Raw genomic sequence first — 27,226 nt, forward strand, 5'->3', positions numbered from 1 at the left:
TGAACATCGTTTAGACTGGATTATCACTGCAATACGGTGAATAAAGATTCAGCATTCTTCAGAGATCTCCTGTCTGTTCTGTCTCCTTCGGACGCCTTGTCCCAGAGTGCTAATTAGTAATATTCAAGTGATAAATTGCTAGTGGATTCAAAAGTGGACTAGTTTTTCCACGACACTGGCTCAAGTGAATAAAAGTTTTATTTCATAATAACAATCTTATTTTTCAAATGCCATTATAAGATAGGCACGTGCATTATTCATTGAAACAGTGAGTGGTAAGAATGACACTTAAGGAAAATGGGTTTAAGAATATGAGCAGAAGCCCAGTGTTGTAATTAAAGGCAAAGTCCTTGATTGTGCATGACATCAAGTTTGTTTATGTTTAGTTAGCAGACATTTCTTAGCAGACGCTTGACCGCAATGTACATTACATATTAACCAAGGACAAAACACACTAGAGAAGTAGTTCACCCCTCTCTAAAGTAATCCCAGAGAAACCTACTTAAATGTATTGCAATGTAGCTACACATTATACCGCAACTAGAAGACTACTTTAAAAAATAATTCTCAGACTAGTAACATTATGGAATGTAAATAGCTTAAAGATTGTATGACCAGTATTGTTTTCATCAATATTAACATAAGTACACAATCAATTTGCCAAAAGCAAACACACATTTTACAAAGGATAGAATCAGATCAAGAAACGAAAGGGAATGGGTTCATCCTCCATGATTTTCCTATAGTGCTCCTCAAATATGGTGTTCTGTTCAGCACTGAAATGATTTTGCCAGTCGCCAACCTCTCCTGTAGACACAGGGGAAAACAAAGTTCAGAGAACACAGTCTCTACAGCTTTACTGAGCTCTTCTACCCCTTCTCCTGTTTCTCACCTTTTCTCATGAATTCTGAGACTCGCCGATCAAAGATTGTGTTGGGCACAGATGAATAGTTGGCCATAGGATTGTCACGCATGGTAACAAATGTTGTCTTCTGTACTACCTCATCAATCAGTGTTTTAGACAGGTTTTGTCCAAGAAAATGAGCAATGCGTACCACCTCCTGGTGTGGGTTCTGGTGTGCAAAAGTAATTTGAAAGAAAATAAGTAATAAGCCAATCTAAAAGCATTAAGCGTCACCTATATCAATAAAATGGCATGTCAGCTCAGTTTAACTAAAGGCAAAATGAGTACAAACATACTTCCTTCATGTCTTCAAAAAACAGATAAAGTATATTCTTCTTTTTTCTCTCTCTCCAGTATCCTTTAACATGATCATACCAGGAACCCCATCCCACTGTGGAGAATGATATAAAAAGACTTAATGAAAATATTTCAAACATCCTAAATCAGAAATACACTACCCATGTAACAATGGATCTACAACAGCCAAACTCCTGGCTGGCTCAGCAGCAACTTTGGGGCAGCCGTGGCCTACTGGTTAGCGTTTCGGACTTGCAAGTAGGCACGGCTGAAGTGCCCTTGAGCAAGGCACCTGACCCCTCACTGCTCCCCGAGCGCCGCTGTTGTTGCAGGCAGCTCACTGCGCCAGGATTAGTGTGTGCTTCACCTCACTGTGTGTTCACTGTGTGCTGAGTGTTTTTCACTAATTCACAGATTGGGATTAATGCAGAGACTAAAGTTCCCTCACGGGATCAAAATAATATATATACTTATACTTATACATACGTACATTGTCCTTTCATGAACTTATCTAAGTACTGGTGCCATGGTCCTGGTACTGGTTGTACTAGATTCATTCGGTCAAAATGGAAATATGACACAACATTGTCTTTGGGATTACGTGCCATGTATATTACCTATAACATAGAAACACATAAAAATGAGCAAATTATGCTTTCATTAGGCCTATGTGTGCTGGGAGCTATAGTTTAGAAAACATTTAACATGCAATAATATTCATTGGCACGCAACATACATGCATGAGTCTATATTTGACTGTGTCTCACCTTGCAACCTGCCTCCCAGAATGTTGTGGGAACAAGCTGGATAGGCAAATGTGTTTTAATAACTCGTGGAGGGTCCATTGTCTCTAATTTGGTTATACCTGCATCATTGGTTTGTGATAAGGACATTGTTTCAGAGAAAATTCAGTTCACAGGAGAGAAATGTAAGATGATATTGTGAGCTCAAATTCACTGACCAGACAGTGTAGGATTTGGGGAGGTCATCTCAAGGAAGGGCATGCGTTCATGAGTTGGAGCACGTTTGCTCTTGTCAAAGTCATTGTGGTTTAAAAGCAGGTCAACTATCTCCTGAGTCCATGTTGTTCCTGTGGAAAAGATAACAACTTTTCTCATTGGGTCATTCCACGTCAATTCAACCAGGGCCCACGCACTTAGGTCTCAAAAAATTCTGAAAAAATTACCTGGTGTACCTATGTTACCTAGGAGACACACTGTAAAATTACTCTTATGTAAGATCAATACTTTCCAAGATACAGCCAGTTTTACAGGGGGAGGGGGTGTCGATTTTGTTCGGCCTCTTTTTTTTGTCAAAGTTCACAAGCCCACAGCGCAAGAACTAAACCATGTAGGAGGCTCAAATTTTGCATGCTGGTACATAAATAGGAATAGTATGTAGCAAAATCGTCACGTTTCGTCTGGATAATCCTGCATGGTCATAGCTGTCCCTCAAAGTTGATACAAATTTTATTGGAGTTTTTGGCTGGGCTCTGTTTAAGCCTTCAGAAGACATATTTGTACTCAACATAGTAAGGAAAATAAATCAAGAGCCTGAGATAAGTAGAAACACTCACAAAAAACAATGAACAGAAAATAAATAATTTCAGGGTCTCAACAGCAGACCTTACAAGTCTAAAAAATCATTTTGGTTCTCATTTTCAGAGCACCTAAACACCTTGTGGGAATATACAAAGATGTTTTAAATATTTTTTTCTTTATTCTCCATGATCTTTTCTTTTTAAAAACACCAATTTGACTTGTCTTATGCAAATCTTTCTTTTTCACTATCCACCCTGAACATGGGCAAAATGCACCATTGACATCAATATGTTTTGTATAGAGCTACCACAGGTTACTCTATACAACCACAGGTGGCAGTGTGGTGACTCTATATAAAACATATTGATGTCAATGGGGCATTTTGCCCATGTTCAGGGTGGAAAATGAAAAAAAAAAGATTTGCATAAGACAAGTCAAATTGGTGTTTTCAAAAAGAAGGGATCATGGAGAATAAAGAAAAACCTATTTAAAAAATCTTTGTATATTCCCACAAGGTGTTTGGGTGCTCTGAAAATGATAACCAAAATGATTTTTCAGACTTGTGAGGTCTGCTGTTCAGACCCTGAAGGGATTTATTTTCAGTTCATTGTTTTTTGTGAGAGTGTTTCTACTTATCTCAGTAAGGAAAATAAATCAAGAGCCTATGTTGAGTAAAAATATGTCTTCTGAAGGCTTAAACAGAGCCCAGCCAAAAACTCCAATAAAATTTGTATCAACTTTGAGGGACAGCTATGACCATGCAGGATTATACAGACCAAACGTGACGATTTTGCTACATACTATTCCTATTTATGTACCAGCATGCACAATTTGAGCCTCCTACATGGTTTAGTTCTTGCGCTGTGGGCTTGTGAACTTTGACAAAAAAAAGAGGCCGAGCAAAATCGACACCCCCTCCCCCTATAAAACTGGCTGTATCTTGGAAAGTATTGATCTTACATTACCTAAGTGCGTGGGCCCTGGTTGAACTGACGTGGAATGACCCCATTGTGCAGTCCAAACCATTTTCACAACTTTGTATTAACTGTCCATATTTGCTATAGGCTAGTTGGTTTAACTGCCAGTGTACCCTATAGGCCTACTCACCTGCTTTAGGGTAAGTGGCAATGAGCAGGTCACCAGGCTCTGCTCTAAATCTCTCGACCCTTTCCCAGTGTGCAACTATTGGCTTTAGCAATGGTATCCCCTGCACTTCCAGCAGTGGACAACGAGTTTGATATTCCATAGCAGCCTAGAGATCACATAACTGAGTCACTTCAAAATCTCAGACCCTTACTTACTCAAACAACTCTTGCACTCACAAATAAGATTTCATGATTCTGTATTTGGAAGATCACTCAACAAAACTGATATTTAAAAAATGACGTCTGCGAGGAATTTAAAGCCTGCACCAATTCCTAAACCAACCCAATCAGCTTTGCTTTCAGGACTAATATTTGCCTACATGCGATGGCATCTATGACAATCCTTCCATTTCAATTTAAGCCTAGCCTATTTTTAGTAATTTGAGATCAGTAATTCGGGCTTACCTCAAATTGCATGTGCGAAACCACCCTGGCTGACAGATGAGGTTCGTCTTGCAGAATTTCACGTGATGTTAATAAACTGGAGTTCAAAGTACATTGTGAACATATGTCCTAGACCTACATCGTCGCACCACCAGCCTGTTGAAAGTCAGCTTTTAACACACACGATTTAATCTAAAATAATCTTGTACAAAACATAGTGACGAAAAATCGCAAGTGTGATGCCTTAAGTCAGCCTTCTTTGAATTTGAGGTCCACAAAGCCAATATAGCTAACCCTGGTCTGTTGTCATATTGTCATGATTGTTTAATTAATGTAGAACATAAATGCGCATTTCTTTCAAATGAATGAGAGAACTTTTGAAGGTGACAAGCTGGCGCTACGCTATCCATCTTTGGAAGCTGAAGCTAGCTCTCACACCCAGTACAGTAGGTGCCAGTACTGCGCTCTTGTACCAGAACCACAGTCTATGACCAGAACACAAGAAGAAGACTGCGGATTTGCTTGTGTTGGGGGAACCCCATTCTGACGAAGAGAGTGAATCATGGATGATGATGAGGTTGCCGAGAGCTGGGAGGAGGCAGCAGACAGTGGGGTAAGATCGATACCTTGATGGGTTCAATGGCAATGTTACAAGGTAATATAGTGTAACACGTCTGTCCTTAGACACTTTCTCGGAATACATAGTAGCTAAACTGGTCTTTCAATTAGCTATAAAGTAACTAGCCAAATGCTGCTAAAGGGGTAACACGGTTCCACGGCGAGGTCGGAAGTAGGCCGCCACTTAAAGGGGAATGGAGTTTGAAGAGTTATTTTAAGACTTAGTTAGCACTTTTACTCTTTAGAGGTACGTGACGACAGGATGAGGTGTCTGTGTTTTTTTTTATGGAACACCATTAATACGTGTAAACTGATTTCAATGTCCGGCCATTAACTTAGGAGAAACACGATCATTCTATTCAATGCATCCTTGCTAGCTAATGTTAGCTCACCAGCTAACGAAATGTATCAAGCAAACTCAGCGATAGCAGCTAGCAGCTACCTCAGTTATGGAGTTAACGTTATGTTGATAGACCAATCTAAAACTAGCTTTAAGGGTAAGACCGAGCATACCTGCGTCTGCCGATATAAGTTGTCACCGTACAAGTTATTTTCTGGTGTATGTAGCCAACTATCTGAGCTAGCTGTAAAGGCCACTTGTAGGTAGCTTAACTTGGTGTTGGGTGTTGGTAAGGATAGGCATTAGGCAACTCAACATGGCTAGCTATGAAGGTTAGCTAGCCTGAAGACTGAAATCAACATTTAGCTGCTAGCGTTACTTAGTCTTGACTAGCAGCTACTAGTACTGTGTAGACTCCTGTCCATAGGTCTTGGCCCATGGCACTTTGGGACGTTGAACGCTTAAACAAGCTATCTATCTATAGTTATGTTTAGACAACTTGAGGGCTAGCAACTAACGTTATCTAGATTGACAGCAAAAATGGCTTGCAATACCATATTCTAAAACTTTCATAGGGCCATATTATTCCGTGAAAGCCTACATGGACAGCATGATCCTATCTTAGTTATATTTGCGCTAATTAACCCCTGCTTGTCATCTAAATTTAGTTTGACGGCCCATGGGACAGGACGGCGCTTTGAAGAGTTTGAGAACAACTTGATGAGAAAGAGCTTGGATGATTAACTATAACGTTAGACCTCAGCTAGCAAAGGGCTAGTGTAGTAAGCATCCATTCTATGTTGTAAGGGTTAACCGTATGATTTTTCACCGATTATTCTCAATTCAGTACGAACATTTCCAAGATTACCAAAATATACAGTCAGCAGTTCGCAAAATGTTATTGATATTGTGCTCAGCACAGCCTATCAAATTACACCTCTCCTGTCCGTGCTCCTTAAGCATCCTGTTGATTGGGCTCGGATTGTTTATGGCTCGGTCCGAGCCTTTGCGTTTGTTTCTACACACAGCCAGGACGGCATGAATACTTTTGAACACGCTAGCAATTCACTGAATTTGATAAGAAGTGTGTGGGATTAGAATCATGGACTGGACCTTTAAACTGCTATGCTGGCGATGTATAAATAACTTTGAAACTGAGACCTTCTCACATGTTCCCATCTGTCCCATTCAGAGTACTCAACATGTCCTGTAGTCTTGATTGCTGCAGTTCCTAATGCAATAAATGTGTTTCTTTGTAGGAAATGGAGAGAAGACTAGAAGAGAAGCTAAGAATCAGCCAAAAAGAGAGGTATAGGCTCTGACAACTAAACTATATGGATCTGAAATGATGCACACAGGTGGTGTGGATTTTCTTCTGTATCCACCTTTTAAAAATATATGTATCCCCCCCCCCCTCCCTCCCTCCCTCCCTCCCTCCCTAGGATGTCGGGTGGGAATGCCGTGCGGTCTCCAATGAAAACAGCCATTGTTATCCAAGATGACTCCCTGCCAGCCGCTCCGCCACCTCAGATAAGAATCCTTAAGCGTCCCTCTAGCAACGGATCCCTGGGGTCTCCACTGACGCAGACACGCCCAGCGCCACAGGTGAAGTCTCTAGCCCAGCGGGAAGCTGAATATGCCGAAGCTCGAAAGAGAATCCTGGGCAGCGCCACCCCCGACGACACACCACAGGAACGGCCTAATGCTGACAGGTAACAGCTCGATATTGCAGATTTTTGTATTTGTTTTAACTGATTACAACTATTTTAATGGATAATGTGTTACCTGGGCTCCTCTCCTCTCTCACACATGCACACTCTGACCTCTCTCAACCATCAGATCACCAAGAATAAACACCACTCCGTCAGACGACACCCGATCAAACAATCACGTGGTCCGCCAGCCAGCTGGCCCAGATGGTACACAAGGCTTTCGGCAGCGTAGATAGGAATACAGATCTCTGCTAAGGAGACTCGAGGAGGACAAATTGGGGGGAGGGGTCAGGATCTTTGGGGAAGGGCTTTTTGTTTTTTTAAAAAGGAGAATTTGACATTTATCTGTAACATAAGAATGCGTGGTCTCTTACCACCCCGCATGGCGTTTTTTGTTGTTGGGGGTTTTTTTTGGGGGGGGGGGGGGGGGGGGGGGGGGGGGGGACTTTTCGGAGCAGCAGAGGAAATGCGCCCTCTGTTCTCTCCATTGTACACTGTGATGAGGACATTGCTCCTTACAGACACTACTCACTGTGATGTACCCAGAGTACACCTGCCTGCCCCAGCCACCGCCCAAACTCTTGCATCGATCGAAGAAAGAAATGACACAGAACGATTCCTTCTCTCCACGTGGCTTAAGGAACGGTGCCTGGAACCTAAACGGTCACGAGAAACCTTCACGCCAGATGACTGACATGGATGTTGGACACAGACAGGTCTGTGTAAAAGACTATGAATGAATTGGAAGAAGATTATTGAGGGAAGGGTGAGGATAGAGGTGAGGGGAAATGGAATAGTCCTGACATCAGGAAGGGCACAGGATGCCTGCCCACTCCCAGCAATAACACCACCTGTTGCACTCTTGATAATCAGTCAGTCCTCCTTACTGCTCAAATGTGTCCTTCAATGTTGTCTTGACATTACTGTTTTACTTAAGTTTTCGGTTATTGAGTAAGTCTGTCAATTGCCATACATTTTTAATTGGGAAGGTAGGAAGGTTGTTTTTGGTAAAACCTGTTGCTGTTGAGTTGAAGTTCTATTGTTTACAGTTAGCTTTTTGTTCTTTTTCTTCTGCTTATGTCCTCTGTAAGCTGTCCTAATTTTTATTTATATGAAAGAAAACAGCAAAGAGAAATTAATTGATGGAGGAAATAACAGGATGAAAATACATTTTTAAGTAGCTTTCTGCATTTTTATGTATGGTTTGAAATGGTAGTGGCTTTTAGATCCATACATATTTTTAAAACTGATCAAAACATGAAAATGACAATATTTTGTCCTGTAAATATTGGTTATTCTAAACTTGTGCAGAAAAGCACCTGTGGGAAGTGGTGTATGGGATATGGTTAATCCATTCTCATCCACTCTTCCCTCCTCATATCTGCTGTCCGCTGAATTCTCTCAGATGTGCTTTACTCATGTAGGAACCCTGGTGTTCCAAGAGAGCTGAATGAAATTTGGGTGTTTAAACTAGGAATATTCACATTAATTGGTGGCACACTATCAAGTTATATCTGATGGTGTGATTAACCCTTCACCTCTTGAGTGAAAGCCCAAAGGAGGAGAGATGTAAACCTTTCCAAAGACTTGAGGGATTTGTACCCCCTACACTGTTGAACAGCTCGTTTTTTTCATAAAAGGGACCTATATAAAGTCTCTCCGAACATGCACAAAAAGGCTATATTCTTCTCCACAGTGCAATTGAAATGAGAATGTTGCTGTACCTTTGCAATATCACATCTACTGCCTTTCCCTCATTTCTCTCAGCATCTATTCAGTCCTCACTGGTTTGTCCTCAACTTACCAGGACCTTATCAGGGGACTGCCCTTGTGTTTTGTCTCACAGGGACTTTTTAAAATGTCCAGTTATATCGATTTTATCCAGGGGAGTTAGTCACATGCTGATCAAACACACAAATCTGCCTGTACATACTAAAGAAAATGGCCATTTAATAAAGGATTTTTAAAATACAATGTGTTGAAATTTGTGAAACATTTGTTATGTTTAAGTAGAATTTCACACTACTCCCACGATGGGTCATACAGATAAATCTAATCCATTTAATTAGTAAAAAACAAAACGCCTTTATTGCACATTACTTAATACATGTTTTACCTTTTCACATAGTAGTACTGTCATCACAGCACCATACAAATAACAGCTTGTGGGTTATGCATGCATCTGTGTGTTTCAACATTCCACTGTGCCTTATATAATAGGCGTCTTTATAGGACCTGGTTCCCTGGCCATGTGTTACATGATAACAGATCCAATTTTGGCTCAAAGTGATCAATGGAAAGGACCGGTCTGAAGTGAATGCTAGCTAAGCCCAATGACTGTGCACTGTGGTGAAGACAGTGGTTGGTCCAGGGGAGGCCAAGATGGACTCTCGGATAGGAGGTTATCAAGGCGTTTGTATTGCTTTTTGGACATGTGCTGTCCTCGTGTACGGAGGCAGTTCAGGACACCATGGTCTATCAAAACCTGTGCAAAACAGAACCAGTTATGACTTGAGAATGGTCATAACAAAACAATCAGCTCAGTGTTTTCATTTTTAAAGCCTAAAATGTATAATGGATATAAAATAAACTAGTTATCTGAGACTCTATTTATAGAGAATTTTAAAAACAGCATATTTTCAATGCACACTTTATGATCCAATTTGTGTACTTGGGTTTCTTACCTCTAGCAGGTAGCAAGTGAAGAAGTTGAGTGCAACCAAAGCCAGCAGCAGCAGCTTGTAGTTCATGTCAGTGATTTCATAGAGCTGTAATATCCGGTGAAGGATGGTCAACGGGAACAGCAGCAACAAAAACATTGCAGCGAACAAGATGAGCAGCAGGAACACAAACAACACTAAGGACAAAGAGGAGAAGGGAGCATGACAGAGTTGAGTTTCTCTCCCTACAGAATTCTCTGAAACTAAAAACCGACAGGGATTGATGAATCATACTGGGGTAGAATCGAATACGTTTGGACACTTCCTGCCCTGTCTTACCATTGGTGTACAGTGGCTTTTTGTAAGGGTATCCCTTAGTCACAATGATGGAGATGAAGATGTATTGAAACCCTGACACTGCAAAGACACTTGTGTCTTCCATGTTTGGTAAGTTTGCTGCTCCTGCCAAGGTGGAGTTTAGTGGAACAAACCTGCAAGGCAAGATCCAAAGGTAGTGTTAAGAAAATCCCGTTTGCTTTTGACTACCATAACAGTAATGGTAAAAAGTATCACTCTAGCTTATATGAATTACAATGTCCTCACAAACGACACAAAGAACTATATCGTCAGGGATCACTTTTAGTATGATTTTGAGAATGATTAAAAAACTGACAAGCAATCAGAATCCATCACATTAGACATCACATTCATCAACACAAAGAGACTTTCCTTATCGTTGTGGACATTCATATCGTTATAGTTACAGTTATCTTTCTTGTCATCATTCCTAGTGTGAATGACCCTCTACCCTGATATAACAGAAATAACCACAATTATCCATTAAGTAACAGACATTTCCCTTACCAGCTCTGAGAGTATGTGATGAGCAGAGCTGCCACCTGAGTGAGAATCAGAAAGAGCGTGTGCAGCAGGAGGCTTAGTGCAACCGGCAGAGCAAACAGGCTGGCCGGGGGCCGTTGAGGGTGGAGCTCGTTGCTAGGGCCTCCTTTCCCCATCACAATGGCCAGGAGCGTGACCAGAGCCAGGTCAAAGAAAAGGAACTGTAGGTCACCCAGGTTTGTTTTTACCTTGGGAACAAATAAAGAGGTGGGTGCATGAAAAAAAAAGTAGTTGAGAGTTATCATTTTCATGTTGGCCTTGAGGCTGTACATTGTTTTGTGCAAATATAATGATACTCACTGTATAGAGGATAAGGACCGAGGCAAACTGGATCAGACTGTACAATGCCATGTACTTGAAGAGACTGAAGGATGTCACAAGCGAACACCTCCCTTCTCTGATGGGGCAAGACACAAGATTAAGCATACTCTCATTTGTACAAAAGGGACAAACAATTCCTTTACACTTCTGGTGCGTATGACCCCTTAGGGCAGGGGTGGGCAAACTACAGGCCGCCAAGCACTTTAATCCGGCCTGCTGAGCATTTAATTATGTTATCAGACTGCTCGCTATTTTTTCCTGCGATAGAGACGACGTTGGTTAGCTTTACTGCAAACTGCTTTTCACTCTTCTTAGAGAATGTTTACAATGCCAATGTCAAAACATCATGTTACATTGCAGCAGATCTAACTTGAACGTTATGCTACTCCATTTAATTGGGAACGCATCTCAGTGCTCACGAGAGGGAGAGAGAGCGGCAAGTTCCAGCTGGCTTGTCATTGTTGAAAATTGATATCTCCTTCTCATAAGAAACTTTTAAAAGAAGATCATGAAAGCAACAGTAGTTTACACTACTGACCATTTATAACTTGTAAGGGCACAGCCATAGGCACAGCACTTGCCATAGCGGAGCAGAGCTGGCAGAAGATTGAGAACTAAACGTGAATTGTTCTTAAAGTGACAGTGCACCATTATAAATATTAATATACAGTTAAGAACAAAATGATTCATACCCTTGGCAAATATTGATATAATGTTGATTTTCTTTTGACCAATATGTTTGTTCTGACTGTAAATGACACTGCCACATGCCAAAAGGTTGTAAGACAATGTGGTAGAAACATGGAATCAAAAAAATAATCGTTTTTATCTTTTCTAACATTTTTATGAAAAATGGCAAGTCCAAAATTATTCATACCCTTTTTAAATAATCAATGGAAACATCTTTATTTGCATTAACAACTCTCAAAAAGATTCTTATAATATCTACCAAGCCTCTCCATGTCTCCACAATGATTCTAAACCACACCTTTTTAACAGCAATCCGGGTTTTCAGTCAGGAACAATTATTTGCCTTCACTCTGGCCTTGTGCTCACTTTTTTGACGGATTGAGGTCTGGACTCTGGCTCTGTCACTCTAAAATGTTGATATTGTTCTCAGTCAACCATTTCTTGCCTTGTTTGGCTGTATGTTTTGGATCATTGTGTGGTTTAATGGTCCAATGATGCTCATTGAGGCAGGTCTCTCGGCAGACTGCCTGATCTTTTCCACCAAAAATCTCAATGTAGCCCCTTGTTTTAGTGTTACCGTTTACTTTGAGAAGTTCACCAGGTTCCATTGTCTGAAAAACACCCAAAACTAATACATTTCTATAGCTATTCTCCACATTGTGGATGGTGTTTTGGTGGTTGAAATTTTCACTCCATCTCAAAATGGATCACTTGGTCATCTTGGATGCTGATCATGGATCACTCTTCTCCAAACATGCACAACTCAGCTTAACCTTTATAAGGGCACACCTGGACAAAGAATTTAGCTTTCGCTGGATTTCTTTTTGACCCAGGGACATGGCCTAAGATTGGTATAAAAAAATAAGAATTAAATTCCAATGACACCATGTCCATTTCAATTGTGAGGGCTAGAAAAGTATTCTTTTGGGATGTTTTTCAACCAGGGGAACCTGGTGACCTTCTCAAAGTAAACGGTAACACTATAGCAAGAGGCTACACTGAGATTCAGGAGGAAAAGATCAGGCAGTGTGCCAAGAGACCTGTCCCAATAGGCATCATTGGACCATTAAACCATACAATGATCCAAAACATAGAGCTAAACAAGGCAAGAAATGGTTAACAGAGAGCAATGTCAACATTTTAGAGTGGCCCAGCCAGAGTCCAGACCTCAATCAGTCAAAAAAGTAGTTTAACAGTCCTTCCTCTTGTGCATTCAAATCATTCCGGAAATGCCTTCAGGAATGTAAATGGGCAAATAGGAAACACAACAATAACCAGGTGGTGTCTCACCGAATCAGCAGAGGCACGCAGCTTATGTTGTCAGTTTTTGATGTGAAGGGAGATGCCACAGACGCCTCCGCCTCCGAGAGGGACACTCCTACGTCAGCCGCCCTAAGAGCTCCACAGTCATTGGCTCCATCCCCACACATACCCACTCTGTAGCTATGAGAAGAGAGAAAAAAGATGTTGTTAGTGTGATGGGTTGATGAGCAAAAATATATACAATATTACTAATATGATGTTACACAGTACATTACCAAAACATCACATTTCGATGGTCAAGATCTTTGGATAGTCATTTGATCTAGTAATAGTCTTACAAGCCATTTTTCCACAACTGACTGTTTTCTTCTCCTGGGAGTTAGCTTAACTCCCAGAAGAAGGCATGTAGCCAAAACGCGTTGGAGTTTTTTAGAAGGTTAACTTGACCAAGCCATGATAATAAAGGCTTTTTAACTTTTTCAATAGAGAGTGCCTTGAAGTTTTCATCCGAAGAGCACCTCTGACTTAACCAAATTTTAGAGTCCAAGAGGCGCTCCTCTACCCCCATTCTTTGTTGACTGTTTTCTTACTTGAGTTGCTTAAGTGCAGTCACCAGCTGTGTCTTCTGGTCAGGAGCCATGCGTGCATAAACAGTGGCCCTCATCAAAACCTACAGTTCAACGATGGAAAAAAAAAACAGAATAACTAAACAGCCAGCACATTCTTTCATGCACTTAAGGGCTATTTTACTGCCAGTGCCAGTGTCAGAACTTTTCTGAGCTGAAGTCCGTCAAGATTCCTTTGATAACACAGTCATCCTAGTTTGCATTTCTCAACATAAAAACCTCCAAAGTGAATAAATAAGGAAGGCCTCACTACAACCTCATTGGCAGATTTCTAGTGGTATTACCTTGGGCATATACTCAGGAAAGAAGTCGCACAAGGCAGAGAAGGACTTTCCATTGACAGCGAGGTGATAGCTCACACCACTCTGGTAAAGCCCCTGAGAACAGAGGGAGAGAAAGCAGAGCCTCCATAAATAGTCAACATGAGCTAAATTATCCTCAGGCCATGCGGCAAGGCCACATGGGTCAGTGGTATTTACAGACCTGGGAGAGAACGTCCATTGCTTCTTGTTGTGATGCGTCCGCCTCCACCCCTCCCTCTCCAAGATGAAACTTCAGCACTGCTGGCGACTGACCAGTAGGGGGCGAGGCATGGACAAAGATCACCTTATCGTGGGAGGCCACCATGCCACAACTTCGAGCCACGTTCACCGCAGTGAGAATGTTGTCACCTGACACATGGGAACAGGCTAGGTCAGGGGTGGGCAAACTTTTTGGCTTAAGGACCACATTGGGTTTTGAAAATTGGCCTCCAGGCCGCACAACGGCCTATCATTTAGTATCAAAAGTATTTGTTTTAAAATATTAATGGCTTGAAAAAAATTACTGCTAATTTGATGCTGTTTAACAAACGTATAAATTATGCACTGTTGCTTTAAGAACAATTCACGTTTATTTCTCAATGATCTTATGCCTTCTCCGCTATGACTACTGCTGTACCTATGGCTGTGCCCTGTCACAGTTTTTAAATGGTCAGTAGTGGGAACTACTGTTGCCTTTATGATTTCCTTTTAAAAGTTTCTTATAAAAAGAAAATATCAATTATCAACAATGACAAGCCAGCTGGAATCTGCCGCTCCCTCTCCCTCTCGTGAGTGCAGACTAATTAAATAGATCGTAGCGATCGATAGCGTTCACGTTAGATCTGCTGCAAAGGAGATAACTAAGACTAGGCCTATCATCTCTATTTAACATGATGTTTTGACATTGACATTGTAAATGTTCTCTAAAGAGAGTGAAAAGCAGTTTGCAGTAAAGCTAACCAACGTAGTCTCTATCGCAGGAAAAAAATATCGAGCAGCCAGATAACCAAATTAATTGAACGTGCTTGGCGGGCCGGTGTTTGCCCACCCCTGGGCTAGGTAGACCATGACGCACTGATTGTTTGACTTTGAATCTCAAGGGGATGTTTTGATTGCATTTCTCAATATAGAGAAAGTGAGACAAATTGATCTTGCCACTTAATTCATGACCATAAGCATTGTAATTATCCTCGTTTTATCTTGGAAGCAGCACTGACAATTATAAAAAATGACCTGACTTCACTGTATCATTAACTACATTAGACTACAAACAAGAACCAGCAAAATCATTAAGGATAACAGAAGTAATATGAGGAAATGCATCAGTGTATACTGTGAGTCGCATAAACCAAGTATTCTGCAAAATGCTGCTTGCTCATACCTGTTACCATGACAGTCCGTAGTCTGGCCTGACGAAGAATGCTGATGACTTCTGGGCTCTCAGGCTTCACCTGGTTCTTCATCACCAGCAGACCTAGGAAACACATATCTCTCTCCACTTTGTCCCTACAACAGGAGGAAGCAACTGTATCATTCATCTGTATCATTAATCACCCTTGTTCCACTTAATCACAAACTGGAATTCAACAGTTTAGCAAGTCTACTTGACAGCAGTCCCCAGAGACATTTACCGTGACATGGAGTTTAGGTCTGTCTTTTCATCAAGTGGCTTGTAGGCAAGTGCTAGGACCCTGAAGCCCTCACTGGCAAAACTACGCAGGGTGCTAGAGAACTCAGCAGGCACTGTGGATAAAAAAAAAAAAATCAGACTAGGTGAAGCAACTCTCATTGCTACACAAGTTTGCGTCAGTTAACCTCTGAAGTGAGCCCTTGGTACAGTATATGTGTCCTTACTGCTTTCCTGGATGCAGTGGCTGGCTACCATTTCAGGGGCCCCTTTGAGAAAGGCAGCGGCCACTTGGCCTCCGGGGGCCACCGTGATCACACTCATACGCTGCAGTGCCGAGGAGAAGGGGAAGCGCTGGATAATGGCCACTGCCTGACTCATGGACTGTAAAGAAAAAGGTGGGGGGGGGTTGGGGGTGAAGCCACACAGACGTAGAGCCAAATTACCATTAGATATGATGAATCAGCCCACGTGGCCACATGGAAACTTGAGTAACCAACAAAAATGCCACACTCCTGCAGCAGCTGCCATTCATTCATTTAAAATAAACTCCTTGCTACAGTACTTAAGGCTTACACGGTGCTGTGATTTAAATGTTACAGGGCTACTGCAATGGCTTTTTTTTCTGGCAACCTGACCGCAGCACATTTTTGTGCGAGTGCCTCCTTTTCTTTTTCATGAAAATTCTTTGAAAAATTTGCACCACTTTCTTGCAGTGAAACCTGTATTTCAGGTTCAAGTAGCTTGAGGGTTTTTCTTTGCATACCAACCAACCACTAATTCTCCACTTCAAGTCAAGTTAAGTTTATTTATATAGTGCATTTCATACACAGAGGTCATTCAATGTGCTTTACATAAACAAAAGTAAACAGTAATGGGCAATTCCGTGGAAAATTACATTTTTTGTAACATCCATAACGCCAATAAAATGTGATGGTATGGTATGATGTGAATTATTACATGAAATTTGAGCATTTGCTATTTTTGGCTGAAGAATGTACATGAGAAAAAATGCACAAAAAAATGAATGTTTTATTCACATCATACAAATGCAAAGGCATTTCACTGGCGTTATGTATGTGACAAAAAGTCCATTTTCCGTGGAATTGCCCTAATAGCAAATTAGAAAATGTAATTCCGAGGAATTACCAGTGCATGAAAATGCAAAAATATATTAACATAAAATGCAAAAACAAACTTTTATTTGGAAACAGTTGTGGGCAGAGGAAACATTTGGCAGGAGTCATAGGAGTCATAGTTGATGATAACTGACAGTTGGAATGGCTGAACAGTTAAATAGTTGAGTAGTTTAAATGATTAAATTATTTAATAATGAATTATTGTAGTGAGGATTTTTATTTTGAAACAGTTGAGGGAAAAGGAAACAGTTGGCGGGAGTCATAGGTGATGACAACTGAAAGTTGGAATGGCTGAACAGTTAAAAAGTTGGATAGTTTAAATAGTTACATTATTTAATAGTGAATTATTGCAGTAAGGACTTTGAAACAGTTGTGGGCAGAGGAAACAGTTGAATAGGATATTTAGTCCAGGGTTGTGCAAAATTCGAATTGCAATTCTGCTTCCTGTTTGCTACCTCAATTGAAATGCAAGTGAAATTCAAGAGTTGAATTTGAATTTAAGAGCCAGTTTCAATTCAATTCTGGAATTTTGCACAACCCTGATGTAGTCTTAAGAGAGCCTTACCTGCATCTGTATTGGGGAGTGTGCCATTTAAAACCTTAGTAAGAGCTGTTTTAATGCTGTGAAGTTAAGTTTCCCTCCCTTTATAGCTGGAAGTTCTGGATGTTGAGTTAGTAATTGAGAAGATATATTGAGTCTGATTTTGTCAATTTTACCTTTGAAAAAGATGCAAACTCACTGCATATATTACTTGAGAGAAGTTCAGGTGCTAAATGTGAGGTGGGATTTGTTAACTTCTCAATGGTTGAAAATAGTACACTAGTGTTACTTGTACATCTACTGATGATGCTAGAAACTACCTTTCACGCAAATCTTTTGACAGCTCTTTAGCTTTCCCCATGGCTCACTATCACAGAAAAATCAGTGCAGCAGCCCTGAGTGAAATGTGCCGAGGTCTCACAAGAGCTTCGAGCTACAAAACAAGCTCTCATTTCATTTGCACAAAATGCAAGACAACGCTTTGTGGCTGTAATATCGGATGACGTATAGGGTACGTCTACACTATAGTGTTTTTGTTTGAATCTGAAACACTTTTGTAACGATTTGGCCTCCCGTTCACATTACACCATCTACACATTTTCAAGCTCCTCCGAGTCCTTCACTCACAATGTCCTGGGGAAGCAGCTCCTGAGGAGGGGGCCTCATCACCCCCAGCACTCTGCGGCCCCCAAACTCTGCATGCGCCCGCTCATCTTCCCCCTCAGGCTCTTCCAGCTCCTGCATATGACAAAAAGGACCATTCCAGTCAACTGCAAAATAGTAGGCCACTGTTTTGCTCCTACTAAGTTAGGCTAGAGATGTTGGTCATATATTCTATAGCATCTCAGCTAGTCATCTCAATTTTAAAAATGTCTTTTCAGAAATGTTGATTGTAACTTAGAACACATATTTGAAGATTAGAGTTATAAGATTCCATTTATTGTGTGATAGAAGCATATTTAAGCTCTCAGGTTTTGACCCTATATTCTGAGCCATTTAATCAATATTTTCTTGCAAGACTTGTCATATACATTCAGTGGTATCTTAGTAACACATTTTTTAAAATGTGTTTAATCATAAACAATACAAAGATACTTAATTATGAGCTGTATAGTAAACACAGGTGTCTATACAGTGTAATATGATGCGACAGAGTGATTGAGAGTGAACAGCAGAGAGGATGTCCTCACCCAACCGGTGGACTCGATCATTTTGAGCTCCAGAGGGTCTCCCAGTTGCTGTCCTCCCAGCAGGGCCACAGTGTGACAGCAGGCCAGGCTGGTGAGCATGTGTCCTGGGGGAAGGAGACGTGGGTCTGGAACCAGTTCTGAGAAGGTGTTGCCTGTGGCTTCCATCACGCCCCACACATCCAGACCTTCCTCGGTCAACGTGCCGGTCTAGAGGACGAAAGCGAGAATGAACATAACCCTGAACCAAACATGATCTGATACTTAAAAGACTTGTTACACAGAACTGACCCATGTCCATGAAGAGTTCAGCAAAGATATGGGCCATCTATGTAGATATTTTACAGAGGGTACTTTAAATATTCAACAATCACAGCACAGCACACACATCAGTAATACTTTTGGGAGAATACATTAAAATACTGGCTCAAATGTCCAGCAATCTTACATGTTGCAATTTGGTCATATCAGGTATATTTTCCTATCCTGTTAGTGTGAAACATATATGCATTTCTGTTGTCTTATATAAGAGTTCTCCCATTAATTTCTACTGAACCGTTTACAGAAAAAGGGCATGTTTAGGGATTTACAGTTTATATTCACATCACAAGCTCATTCAGAACTCTATTTCTAACCTCTGACCAACGGTTTTCTAACCTCAGGGCTATGCATCAAGCTTTCGGCTTCTTTAGCATGCACAAACATCCTGACAGCCTCAGTTTCGCAAAACAGGTTTAACAAGATTTATTTTCTTTTTCCTCCCCAGGATTAGGTTTCCTTTACTGGCCCTGTTCCCTTGTCCGCAGAACCTCAGCACCTCTGAAACATGCAACCAGTCCTGCTTATCTTTTTATAATTACATATTTTGTACTCACTTAAAAAGGCATATACATTAACAAATACATTATTTCTCACCTCAGGTCAATCAGGACAACATTACCATCAATAACAACAGATTTATTTACTCGTGGTATATTGACCTTGTCAAAGCAGAACAGGGAGACCTTCCCACAGACGTTGATGCGGGGTGGGCTGATACAGAAGATGCCCTGTTTCTTCAGCCGGCTCTGGGCGTAGATGGTTCCCGTGGTGATGGCTGCAGGAAGAGCTGGTGGCACTATTATGGTCACAATGTCCAGCGAGCGAATCACAATCTCAACCACGGTGGCCTGGAAAGGAAGCACAGCAACAGGCTCACTTAAAAAAAAAAAAATGGAACCAGACTCCGAGACAAGGAGTTCTTATCTGCCTCTAACTGACAAAAACACATTTCTTTGGGAGAAACTGTGGTAATACAGTGTTACGATATGGTGTCGTTATCGATTCAGCCTTATCTGGGAACCTGGGGGAGATGAAGGGAAGCCACACAGCTTGTGTAAATCAATTGCTATGGCAAATACACCATCTCAGAAAACAGAACTAGTGCAACCAACTGAGTATCCATTATCAGACCATTATATGCTTGTAACATGGCTGTTCCATTATAGAATAATAGTGATTATAACAGTGACAATCCATAATACATTTGTAATTGAGGTACTCACATTGCTCAAACTCAGCATCACTATGCTATAAATTGTGCCCCCCAAAGCTGTAACAAAAGAAATAAGTATGTTATGCTCAAAGCGTGCATATTGAGGACATGTATCCTTGACATCTGGATAAACAAGGCATGTACCAGGATTTTCCATGGACAACCTGCCATATAGTCTGGAAAGCCATAAGCAAACAGTGTGACGGAAGAGCCATGTTTACCTAGCACTCCCAGAAGCAGCAGGAACTTAATGGCATCCCGGTAGAAGCGGAAGTTAATTGCCTGTGGGTAGAGAATGGAACTGACCAGATCTCCTTTGGCTGTGAAAAACCCTAAAAGAGACATGGAACAGAAACCAGCTCATTACATTGCAGCCTTAAAATCTCAGAAAGAAGATTAAGTAATTTAACACCACAAGGTAATAGCATAGTTGTGAGAAAGTCTAGCAGTGCTGGAGACTACATTATTCTACATAGTAAACTGGGGAATCCATTTAACAGTTAATCTGAACACCACTGATCAGGGCAGATCACCTGTGCGAACGACGACGGCGAGAGCCCCTCTTCCCCCAGGGCAGCCCCCTTTGGCCTGAATGGCCTGTGTGCCACAGAAGAGCGTGTGTCTCCGCTGGGCTTCCGTACAGTACCTCTCCCCGGCCGCAGGCAGCGGAGTCTTCATCACAGGTATGCTCTCACCTGACAAAAAACAAAAACAGTTCAGATGAGGTCACATTACATAAGTCCATCAACATCCATTGCAACCTTCAAAGTGAAACACATGGTAATTTTTACTTAATAACTTATGGTTAATTTCATAACGTTTGATACTGCATCTGCATCCATACAACAGACCATCCTGACCTACTTGTTTCTAGCACTATACCAACACTAATGAGTCATTAATGGTCACTAATGATGGGTAAGTAGTTAACCCAGACTCACCGGTCAGCATGCTTTCATTTACCATGCACTCCCCGGCCAGCAGGGCAGCATCACAGGGCAAGAGCAGCCCCTCCGGTGGGATCAATATACAGTCCCCTGGCACCAGGTCTACAGAGCTCACACTCTCCTCCTCTGAAGCGCACAGATAAGACAGGCGGCGGCATCCAACCACAAGAGGAAACACTTGTGTAAGAGTTTAATCTCATGGAAGGAAGTGACATTTGTAAAGCACCATGACACAAAACCAACAAGCTCACCTCCTGTGTTTCTCCGTACGGTCACAGGTACAATTAGCTGGGCCATTTTGTGCAGAGTAGTACTTTGCTACAGAAATGTGCAGAGACAAGAGATCACTCTGAGACTTGAATCATAAAATCATAAAAATACTTTTTTTCACTTGCACTGCGCATTGTCAACATAAAAAAGTACACTGCTTAACTCACCTTGCGTATCTCATACAGAGAGATGGCAATGGAAATAAGAGAGATGATGAAAATGCAGGCTGCATAGTAATAGTATTTGTCTGACATCCACAGGATGATGCTGCAGACCTGAAACACGTAGAACGGGTTGAGCACCTGCAGGGGTCAAGAGACCAGGGCGAGGTTAAGCATGACTAGGGGGACCAATGGGTTTTTCCACAGAACACTCACATAGTTACATAATTACATCACAGAGATGATGATGATGAGAGAGGGAGCCTGCAGATAGTCACCTCCTCAAAGAGCAGCTGCAGATAGGATTTCACAGGGACATCAATAAGGTTCTGGCCGTACACCTTCCTCCTGATACCGACCCAGAGAGAGAGCGAGAGAGAGACATTAAGAGGAGGTTGGAAATGTCTTTTTTTTTTCCCTTTACCTTCATTTAACTAGAGTTTATGAGTCAACTGAGAACCACACAGTATTTTGCAGTGACACAGCAAGAAAAGAGACAGGGTGACAACTTGTCAGTTAGGAGAGCCAAACAGACAGACCAGGAGTACACACCATGGAGAGACATCTTGGAGTCAAGTTATATAGTATAAGGATCAGGAGGAGGCATGTATACAGTTGTGTACAACCAGCTGCTGGACACTAGACTTGTGTGTCTTTTTTCCCCTGTATCCCTTTATGGGACCCTCTGCAACCCTTTGGCTTTAACCCCAAAATGTAAATCAGTGATATGGTTCAAACTGCTAGCCTAACCAACCACGAGGAAGTGGTTGACGTGATTGCAGAAGTTACTCACCTGCTGCTCTGCTCTTGGCAGCTCAGTCCCTGCTGCATCTGGTGCAGTTCAGCACAGGACCAGTCATCATTCAGGACACTACAGGAAAAGGACAATTTAAACTCTAAGACTCACTGCAACATTCTCTCTATGAGAGAGTAATATAAAGCTCACAATCCTGCAAGCTACATTTGTCCTCATTTTTTTGTTTGTTTGTTTGTTTCACCTGACTTTGCAGAAAGCTCCCTTCCTGACCATCCATACATAGCGGATGCCTTGAAACATGTAGTACCGGAGCAGCAACTTCTAGAAGATTAAACACGAGAGACAAGCTTAGAGAGTGCTGGGTAGGACAAATCACGTCTTTGGCGCAATATCCTATTTCCCTTTTGTTCTCATCCACCCACCACAAGTCCTTACCTCCTCCTTGTGCAGCTGCACTGTATCTCTCCACTCATATTCATTGCCCTCTCCAGTCGTCTGGCCCAGGCTGCAAGAGAAGAAAAACATCCCGCTATTCTCATTTACACTGGCTCAGGGACAGCACATTAAATATAAATGGCTGGGGAAGGGGGGAACAGGGAAGAAAATACAAAAGGTGCTTCTCACCCTTCCTCATCAACCTCCTCAGTGAGCACTGTCAGGACATGCTGCTCCCCAAAGTCATCCTGAAAGTCAAAATGTGCTTTAACTCCACAGCAAGTTGCTCGAGGCAACAGCATCAGCTTAATTGATATAATAAATGATACACCTATTACACTCACAACGCAATGCCAAGACACGGATTCTAATAGACACACAACATCTAGCTGTGACAGACAGTCAAAAGGTCTTAGAAAAGTCGTACTCTTAGGAGTATGATGTCTGCCATGGGCAGTGGACACTGCCGACAGCGAGCCAGCACCCCCCACCGTGGACGCCACTTGAACAGCAACAGCACGAGGCCCAGGGAAAGGACTGCTCCAATGTAGCACAGCCACACTCGCCAGCAGATCCATTTGTAGCCCTGGACATCCTGCCAGGATTGAACACAAGAATAGGGGTAAACCAATGCATAATATGTCTAATATTCTTAAATTATTTATACACCAATGTCTGCAGACAGGAGTAGGAGCAAAGTAGAATTGAGAAACCTCTTTCTATACATTCTATATCAGCATACTGTGCACGTGATGGACATACAGACTAGATGAGTGAAATTACTTTCATTTCCAGCAAGATTTCAGTCAGAACAAGGAAAGACACATGCAAATATGCTAGACATACCATATGTGAGACAGCCGTCTGACATGGAAGTGCAAAACAGGGGGATGTGAGGTCCGGCTCAGGAGATCGAAGTCCAGGGTCAGGCAGGGTAAGCCTGCGTCCCTCCTGCTTGCTGCCGCCTGCATCGAGAGAGCTATTATTCCTCTGAAAGATCTCTATGGGCAGGTTATAGGATACACCCTTACTGTACATATCCAGTTTTGGATACACACTTAATGTTTAAACACTTGGGAGAGTGCAGTTCTCTAACAATGTGGAGCTAATGCACTGCTACTATTATGGTTTGTAGACAATGTTGGGTTGAGTGTTCTGAAAATGTAGTCCTGTACTGGAGATATATTGTATAAGTAAATATATAATGACTCTAATCTAATCTAAACTAATCTTTAGACAAGTAGTATGCAGTATTTGGCCTTTCTTTGAAGTGCTGCTACTGTACAGTGTACCTCAGGTTCATTTAGTTAAATCAACACAGGCTACTTCACATTGTATAATGATGCTAATAAAATAGAAAGAAAGTACACCCTCAATATACATCCAAGAAGAGGTCAACAAATGTGCCCATTTACTCACAACAATCAAAGTAAAAACAATATAATAACTTACACTATTTTAAGCATTACATATGCTCATGTAGCCTACTTAGGGATAGCGAAAATGAAGAATTCCACATAAAGAAGACCACATAAAGAAGACAAAGAAGACCCATTACATTATTATTCTGATGAAATGAGCAATAGCCCAACAGCCATAATACTGCTCACTAACAAAGGTGAAGGAGAATCAGGTCATCTGACAAGGCAGTCAGATCAGACCCAGTTAAAAACAGCCCAAGGTATGCATTTTTCACATCACAAGTGAAGCACATGCTCAAAAATATTCAGTTTATTTTGTCAATTGCTCCCATTATTCATGGATAAACTAGACCTTTACACCTCTGTAATAAATTAATACTTTGGCATAGTTTGACCTAAAATGTGGTCTAATCCTTTAATCTTTTGAAACTGTAATCTTCTTATGTGTCTTTTCAAATGTATCCTATTACAATCAACTTCTTAGCTGTTATGATACTAGTAATCCACATCAGTAAGATTTAGGCCTAGCTACTTTTATCAGTAATTTCTCACCACTTCATAATTCCCTGTTAACTCCTGAGGTAACACTGACAACGTCTGTCAAAACAAAACAAAACAGTCGGATATGGTCTTAACTCTTCCCATGCACTTTTTTAAACTCTCAAACAAGAGAGGAGAAATGAAACAAATCAGCTGAGTTTGTGCCGTTGTTTGGCAGTCACGAGCACATTCAGCTGAGCCCCAAAATAGGCTACCACCGCAAAACCAAGAACATAATGGTTAATGCCGGATATTCGGCCTACACAATATAGGCATCTCTGCGATCTTAATCAAATATGCCATGGCATACAAGGACTCACATCGCCAGATATGAAAATGGAATTTAAAGGGAAGTGTTCCGCAGTTATTCGAGTGGTCTTAACAGGCTGGCCGCAACGTCACTGAAATGTCACAAAGCAAACCGGCAGGTGTTGTCGTGGCAAAATAAAACGAAATTCTAAGGATGAGATCTTTGATAGTCTTTCATACATTTCAAATTCTCCACCATACCCATGCCTGCTTGGCAACACAGTTCGCTATGCCTGCGTGTCACCACGGCTTCAACAATTCATCCCCAAATAGGATTCTCTTAGGACTACATGGCTATCCCAACACCAATAATGCGTTCAATCAAGAGATATAGAGGCCATTCCTACCCTACAGCAATCAAAGTGCAGACAAGTCACCAGTCCATCTGATTAAACAAATAACCTGGCCAGGTAGTTTGGTTCTCTTCCTCCTCCTCAAGTAAGTCGCAAAGCTGGATCTGGAGGACTGGATCAGAGGCAGGTGCGCAGCGAGACACACCTCGCTAAGTCCCGCCCATCTAATTTCCGTGACCACCCAATAATAACAACTTTCCTATACAAATAAAGTATGCTTTTAATGTAGGCTACCACACTTATATCTTGTTGTGCGGTGTCATGTAATGTCAAAGTGTTTATGATATGTCGTTGTCGTGGGTGCAAGTTTTGCACTGACCCCAGGTTACGCACAACACTATACTAGCTATCACTATCATCAAGCTTATTATTTTGACAAGGACACTGAGCTGTCGACCTCTGCCTATAACGCAGATTACAGAATGCTTGAATTATGACCGATTTGATTATCTGCATTGAATTTGTCTTGCAAGTCGTAGGCCTACCTACCATAGCCTTGAAGAACTTTCTGTTTCTCAAGCGAGCGAGAGCATGCGATATGCTGGGAACACTATGCACGTTACTGCGTTTAGGCCTGACAGAGCAAGCACAAGGCTTGAAACACCCGGCCACAACAACATTACATTTTCACGGCCAGTCCTTAGCCTCGGGCTTTAACTAGTTTTTATGGAAAGGATTTCAGAGGGTCTTCTTCTTTACCCAGAGAGCTGTCAAACTGAAGCCTAAGCCGCTTGACTTACCAAAAGTCTCCATTTCTCAGAGAAGGCAGTGATTTACACAGGATCCTCTCGTCATTGTGTTTATTGCACAGCGTGAAGCCAGTGAGAAACACTGTGTTCTTTCCACATTCAGCAGTATTCGAGTCTGCCAGACCCAGGCAAGTATCATTTCTGTTATCTCTTATTCTCCTCCTCCTCGGTGTGTGTGTGACGAGTAGAAACGATCTTCCTCGGATGCTTGGGTGAACGTGACACATCGACAGAAAAATAAACATCGCCATCTAGTGTCTAAAAGGGTATTAGTTCCTCTGACCCATCTAAAACACTCGCAAATAAATTATTGTGCACTTTCAATCTACAGTGTTGGAAGGATGGTTTGAGTCAACTTATGATAGCCAAGGTTAATTTTCTGCAGGCAGTATTTGGCATTTCTTTGAAGTGCTGCTACTGTACAGTGTACCTCAGGTTCATTTAGTTAAATCAACACAGGCTACTTCACATTGTAACGATACTAATAAAATAGAAAGAAAGTACACCCTCAATATACATCCAAAAAGAGGTCAACATATGTGCGCCCATTTACTCACAACAACTTTTTTTAAAAGGTAAAATTGACAAAATCAGACTCAACATATCTGCTCAATAACAAATTCAACAACCTGAACTTCCAGCAACAAACAGAGGGAAACTAAACTTGATGTCAGAGTTCAGCTTGATAGACTACGAAACACTTGAAAAAATGGTACAGAATCTCAGCTCTTCCACATGTGTCTTAGACACTGCCTACCAATTTCTTCAAAACTCTTTTTCACCTCATAGCGGCGGATGTCCTTCAAATTGTAAATGTATCACTGCTGTCTGGCACTTTTCCTAAGTCACTGAAAACAGCTGTTGTAAAGCCACTTCTCAAGAAGAATAACCTGGATGCCTCCATACTAAACAATTACAGGCCCATATGCAATCTACCTTTTATTGGCAAAATTATTGAAAAAGTAGTCTTTAGTCAATTAACCACCTTCCTAACATCAAATGGATATTTTGATTACTTTCAGTCTGGTTTTCGGGCAAATCACTGCACTGAAACAGCTCTCATTAAAGTTTCCAATGACATACGCCTCAACACAGATTCAGGTAAAACATTAGTCCTAGTGCTACTGGACCTTAGTGCAGCATTTGACACTGTTGATCACAATATTTTACTACACAGACTAGAACACTGGGTTGGATTTACAGGCATAGTTATCAGCTGGCTAAAATCATATCTACAAGAAAGGAGCTTCTTTGTTGCCATCGGAAACTGTACCTCAACACCAACGTCCTTGACCTGTGGTGTTCCCCAGGGGTCGATCTTGGGGCCACTATTATTCAACCTCTATATGCTCCCACTTGGACAAATCATTCAAAATAATTTGATTTCATATCATAGCTATGCAGATGACACAAATTTACTTAGCTCTATCACCAAACGACTATGGCCCTCTTGAATCTATGTGTCAGTGTATAGAACAAATCAACACCTGGATGTCTCAATTTTCTTCAGCTGAACAAAGAAAAAACTGAAATAATTATATTTGGTAAAAAGG

General features: G+C 41.4%; 3 protein-coding genes across 9 annotated transcripts; 1 reads left to right on the forward strand and 2 right to left on the reverse strand.

Moving 5' to 3' along the window:
- Window positions 1-180: 180 nt before the first annotated feature.
- sult1st5 (sulfotransferase family 1, cytosolic sulfotransferase 5) lies at window positions 181-5,503 on the reverse strand. The gene is made up of 9 exons (XM_042097176.1): window positions 5,403-5,503; window positions 4,293-4,427; window positions 3,850-3,994; window positions 2,163-2,291; window positions 1,969-2,066; window positions 1,692-1,818; window positions 1,201-1,295; window positions 893-1,073; window positions 181-807 (listed from the first exon to the last, which is right to left on the reverse strand). Exons 2-9 carry the CDS (start codon window positions 4,302-4,304, stop codon window positions 695-697), a joined length of 900 nt encoding a protein of 299 aa, XP_041953110.1. The 5' UTR covers window positions 4,305-4,427; window positions 5,403-5,503; the 3' UTR covers window positions 181-694.
- On the forward strand, window positions 4,695-7,343 carry szrd1 (SUZ RNA binding domain containing 1). Of its 3 annotated transcripts, none has more exons than XM_042097177.1 (4): window positions 4,695-4,884; window positions 6,489-6,538; window positions 6,672-6,941; window positions 7,069-7,343. In XM_042097177.1, the coding sequence occupies exons 1-4, from the start codon at window positions 4,834-4,836 to the stop codon at window positions 7,175-7,177; spliced, it is 480 nt and encodes a 159-aa protein (XP_041953111.1). In that variant the 5' UTR covers window positions 4,695-4,833; the 3' UTR covers window positions 7,178-7,343. The 3 variants fall into 3 exon arrangements, with proteins under 3 accessions (XP_041953111.1, XP_041953112.1, XP_041953113.1); XM_042097178.1 differs by having other exon boundaries at window positions 4,705-4,926; XM_042097179.1 differs by lacking the exon at window positions 4,695-4,884 and adding an exon at window positions 4,999-5,136.
- A 1,528-nt stretch (window positions 7,344-8,871) lies between these two features.
- Window positions 8,872-25,857, reverse strand: atp13a2 (ATPase cation transporting 13A2). 5 transcript variants are annotated; one of them, XM_042097169.1, is made up of 29 exons: window positions 25,665-25,857; window positions 23,148-23,266; window positions 22,729-22,896; window positions 22,491-22,549; window positions 22,302-22,371; window positions 22,108-22,187; window positions 21,903-21,980; window positions 21,388-21,457; window positions 21,116-21,250; window positions 20,930-20,996; window positions 20,673-20,804; window positions 20,265-20,426; window positions 19,953-20,063; window positions 19,742-19,788; window positions 19,178-19,366; window positions 18,201-18,407; window positions 17,638-17,748; window positions 15,558-15,714; window positions 15,335-15,446; window positions 15,085-15,209; window positions 13,885-14,072; window positions 13,686-13,778; window positions 13,366-13,445; window positions 12,803-12,955; window positions 10,802-10,898; window positions 10,466-10,689; window positions 9,941-10,092; window positions 9,626-9,798; window positions 8,872-9,426 (listed from the first exon to the last, which is right to left on the reverse strand). In XM_042097169.1, the coding sequence occupies exons 1-29, from the start codon at window positions 25,675-25,677 to the stop codon at window positions 9,262-9,264; spliced, it is 3,537 nt and encodes a 1,178-aa protein (XP_041953103.1). In that variant the 5' UTR covers window positions 25,678-25,857; the 3' UTR covers window positions 8,872-9,261. The 5 variants fall into 5 exon arrangements, with proteins under 5 accessions (XP_041953103.1, XP_041953107.1, XP_041953104.1 ...); XM_042097173.1 differs by lacking the exon at window positions 25,665-25,857 and adding an exon at window positions 24,974-25,068; XM_042097170.1 differs by lacking the exon at window positions 25,665-25,857 and adding an exon at window positions 24,919-25,068.
- Window positions 25,858-27,226: the final 1,369 nt, after the last annotated feature.

The sequence above is a fragment of the Alosa sapidissima genome, chromosome 7 (genome assembly GCF_018492685.1).
Source record: "Alosa sapidissima isolate fAloSap1 chromosome 7, fAloSap1.pri, whole genome shotgun sequence".
Classification (NCBI taxonomy): domain Eukaryota; kingdom Metazoa; phylum Chordata; class Actinopteri; order Clupeiformes; family Clupeidae; genus Alosa; species Alosa sapidissima.

Coding starts and splice junctions, on each gene's coding strand:
- sult1st5 (XM_042097176.1), bottom strand. Junction 1,074..1,200: donor TTTTTGAAGACATGAAGGAA/GTATGTTTGTAC, acceptor TTTGCACACCAG/AACCCACACCAGGAGGTGGT. Junction 808..892: donor CTCAGAATTCATGAGAAAAG/GTGAGAAACAGG, acceptor CTGTGTCTACAG/GAGAGGTTGGCGACTGGCAA.
- szrd1 (XM_042097177.1), top strand. CDS start 4,834: ATGGATGATGATGAGGTTGCCGAGAGCTGGGAGGAGGCAGCAGACAGT. Junction 4,885..6,488: donor AGGAGGCAGCAGACAGTGGG/GTAAGATCGATA, acceptor GTTTCTTTGTAG/GAAATGGAGAGAAGACTAGA. Junction 6,942..7,068: donor GAACGGCCTAATGCTGACAG/GTAACAGCTCGA, acceptor CTCAACCATCAG/ATCACCAAGAATAAACACCA.
- atp13a2 (XM_042097169.1), bottom strand. Junction 20,805..20,929: donor CGTACGGAGAAACACAGGAG/GTGAGCTTGTTG, acceptor TGTGCGCTTCAG/AGGAGGAGAGTGTGAGCTCT. Junction 10,093..10,465: donor ATCACATACTCTCAGAGCTG/GTAAGGGAAATG, acceptor CTTGCCTTGCAG/GTTTGTTCCACTAAACTCCA.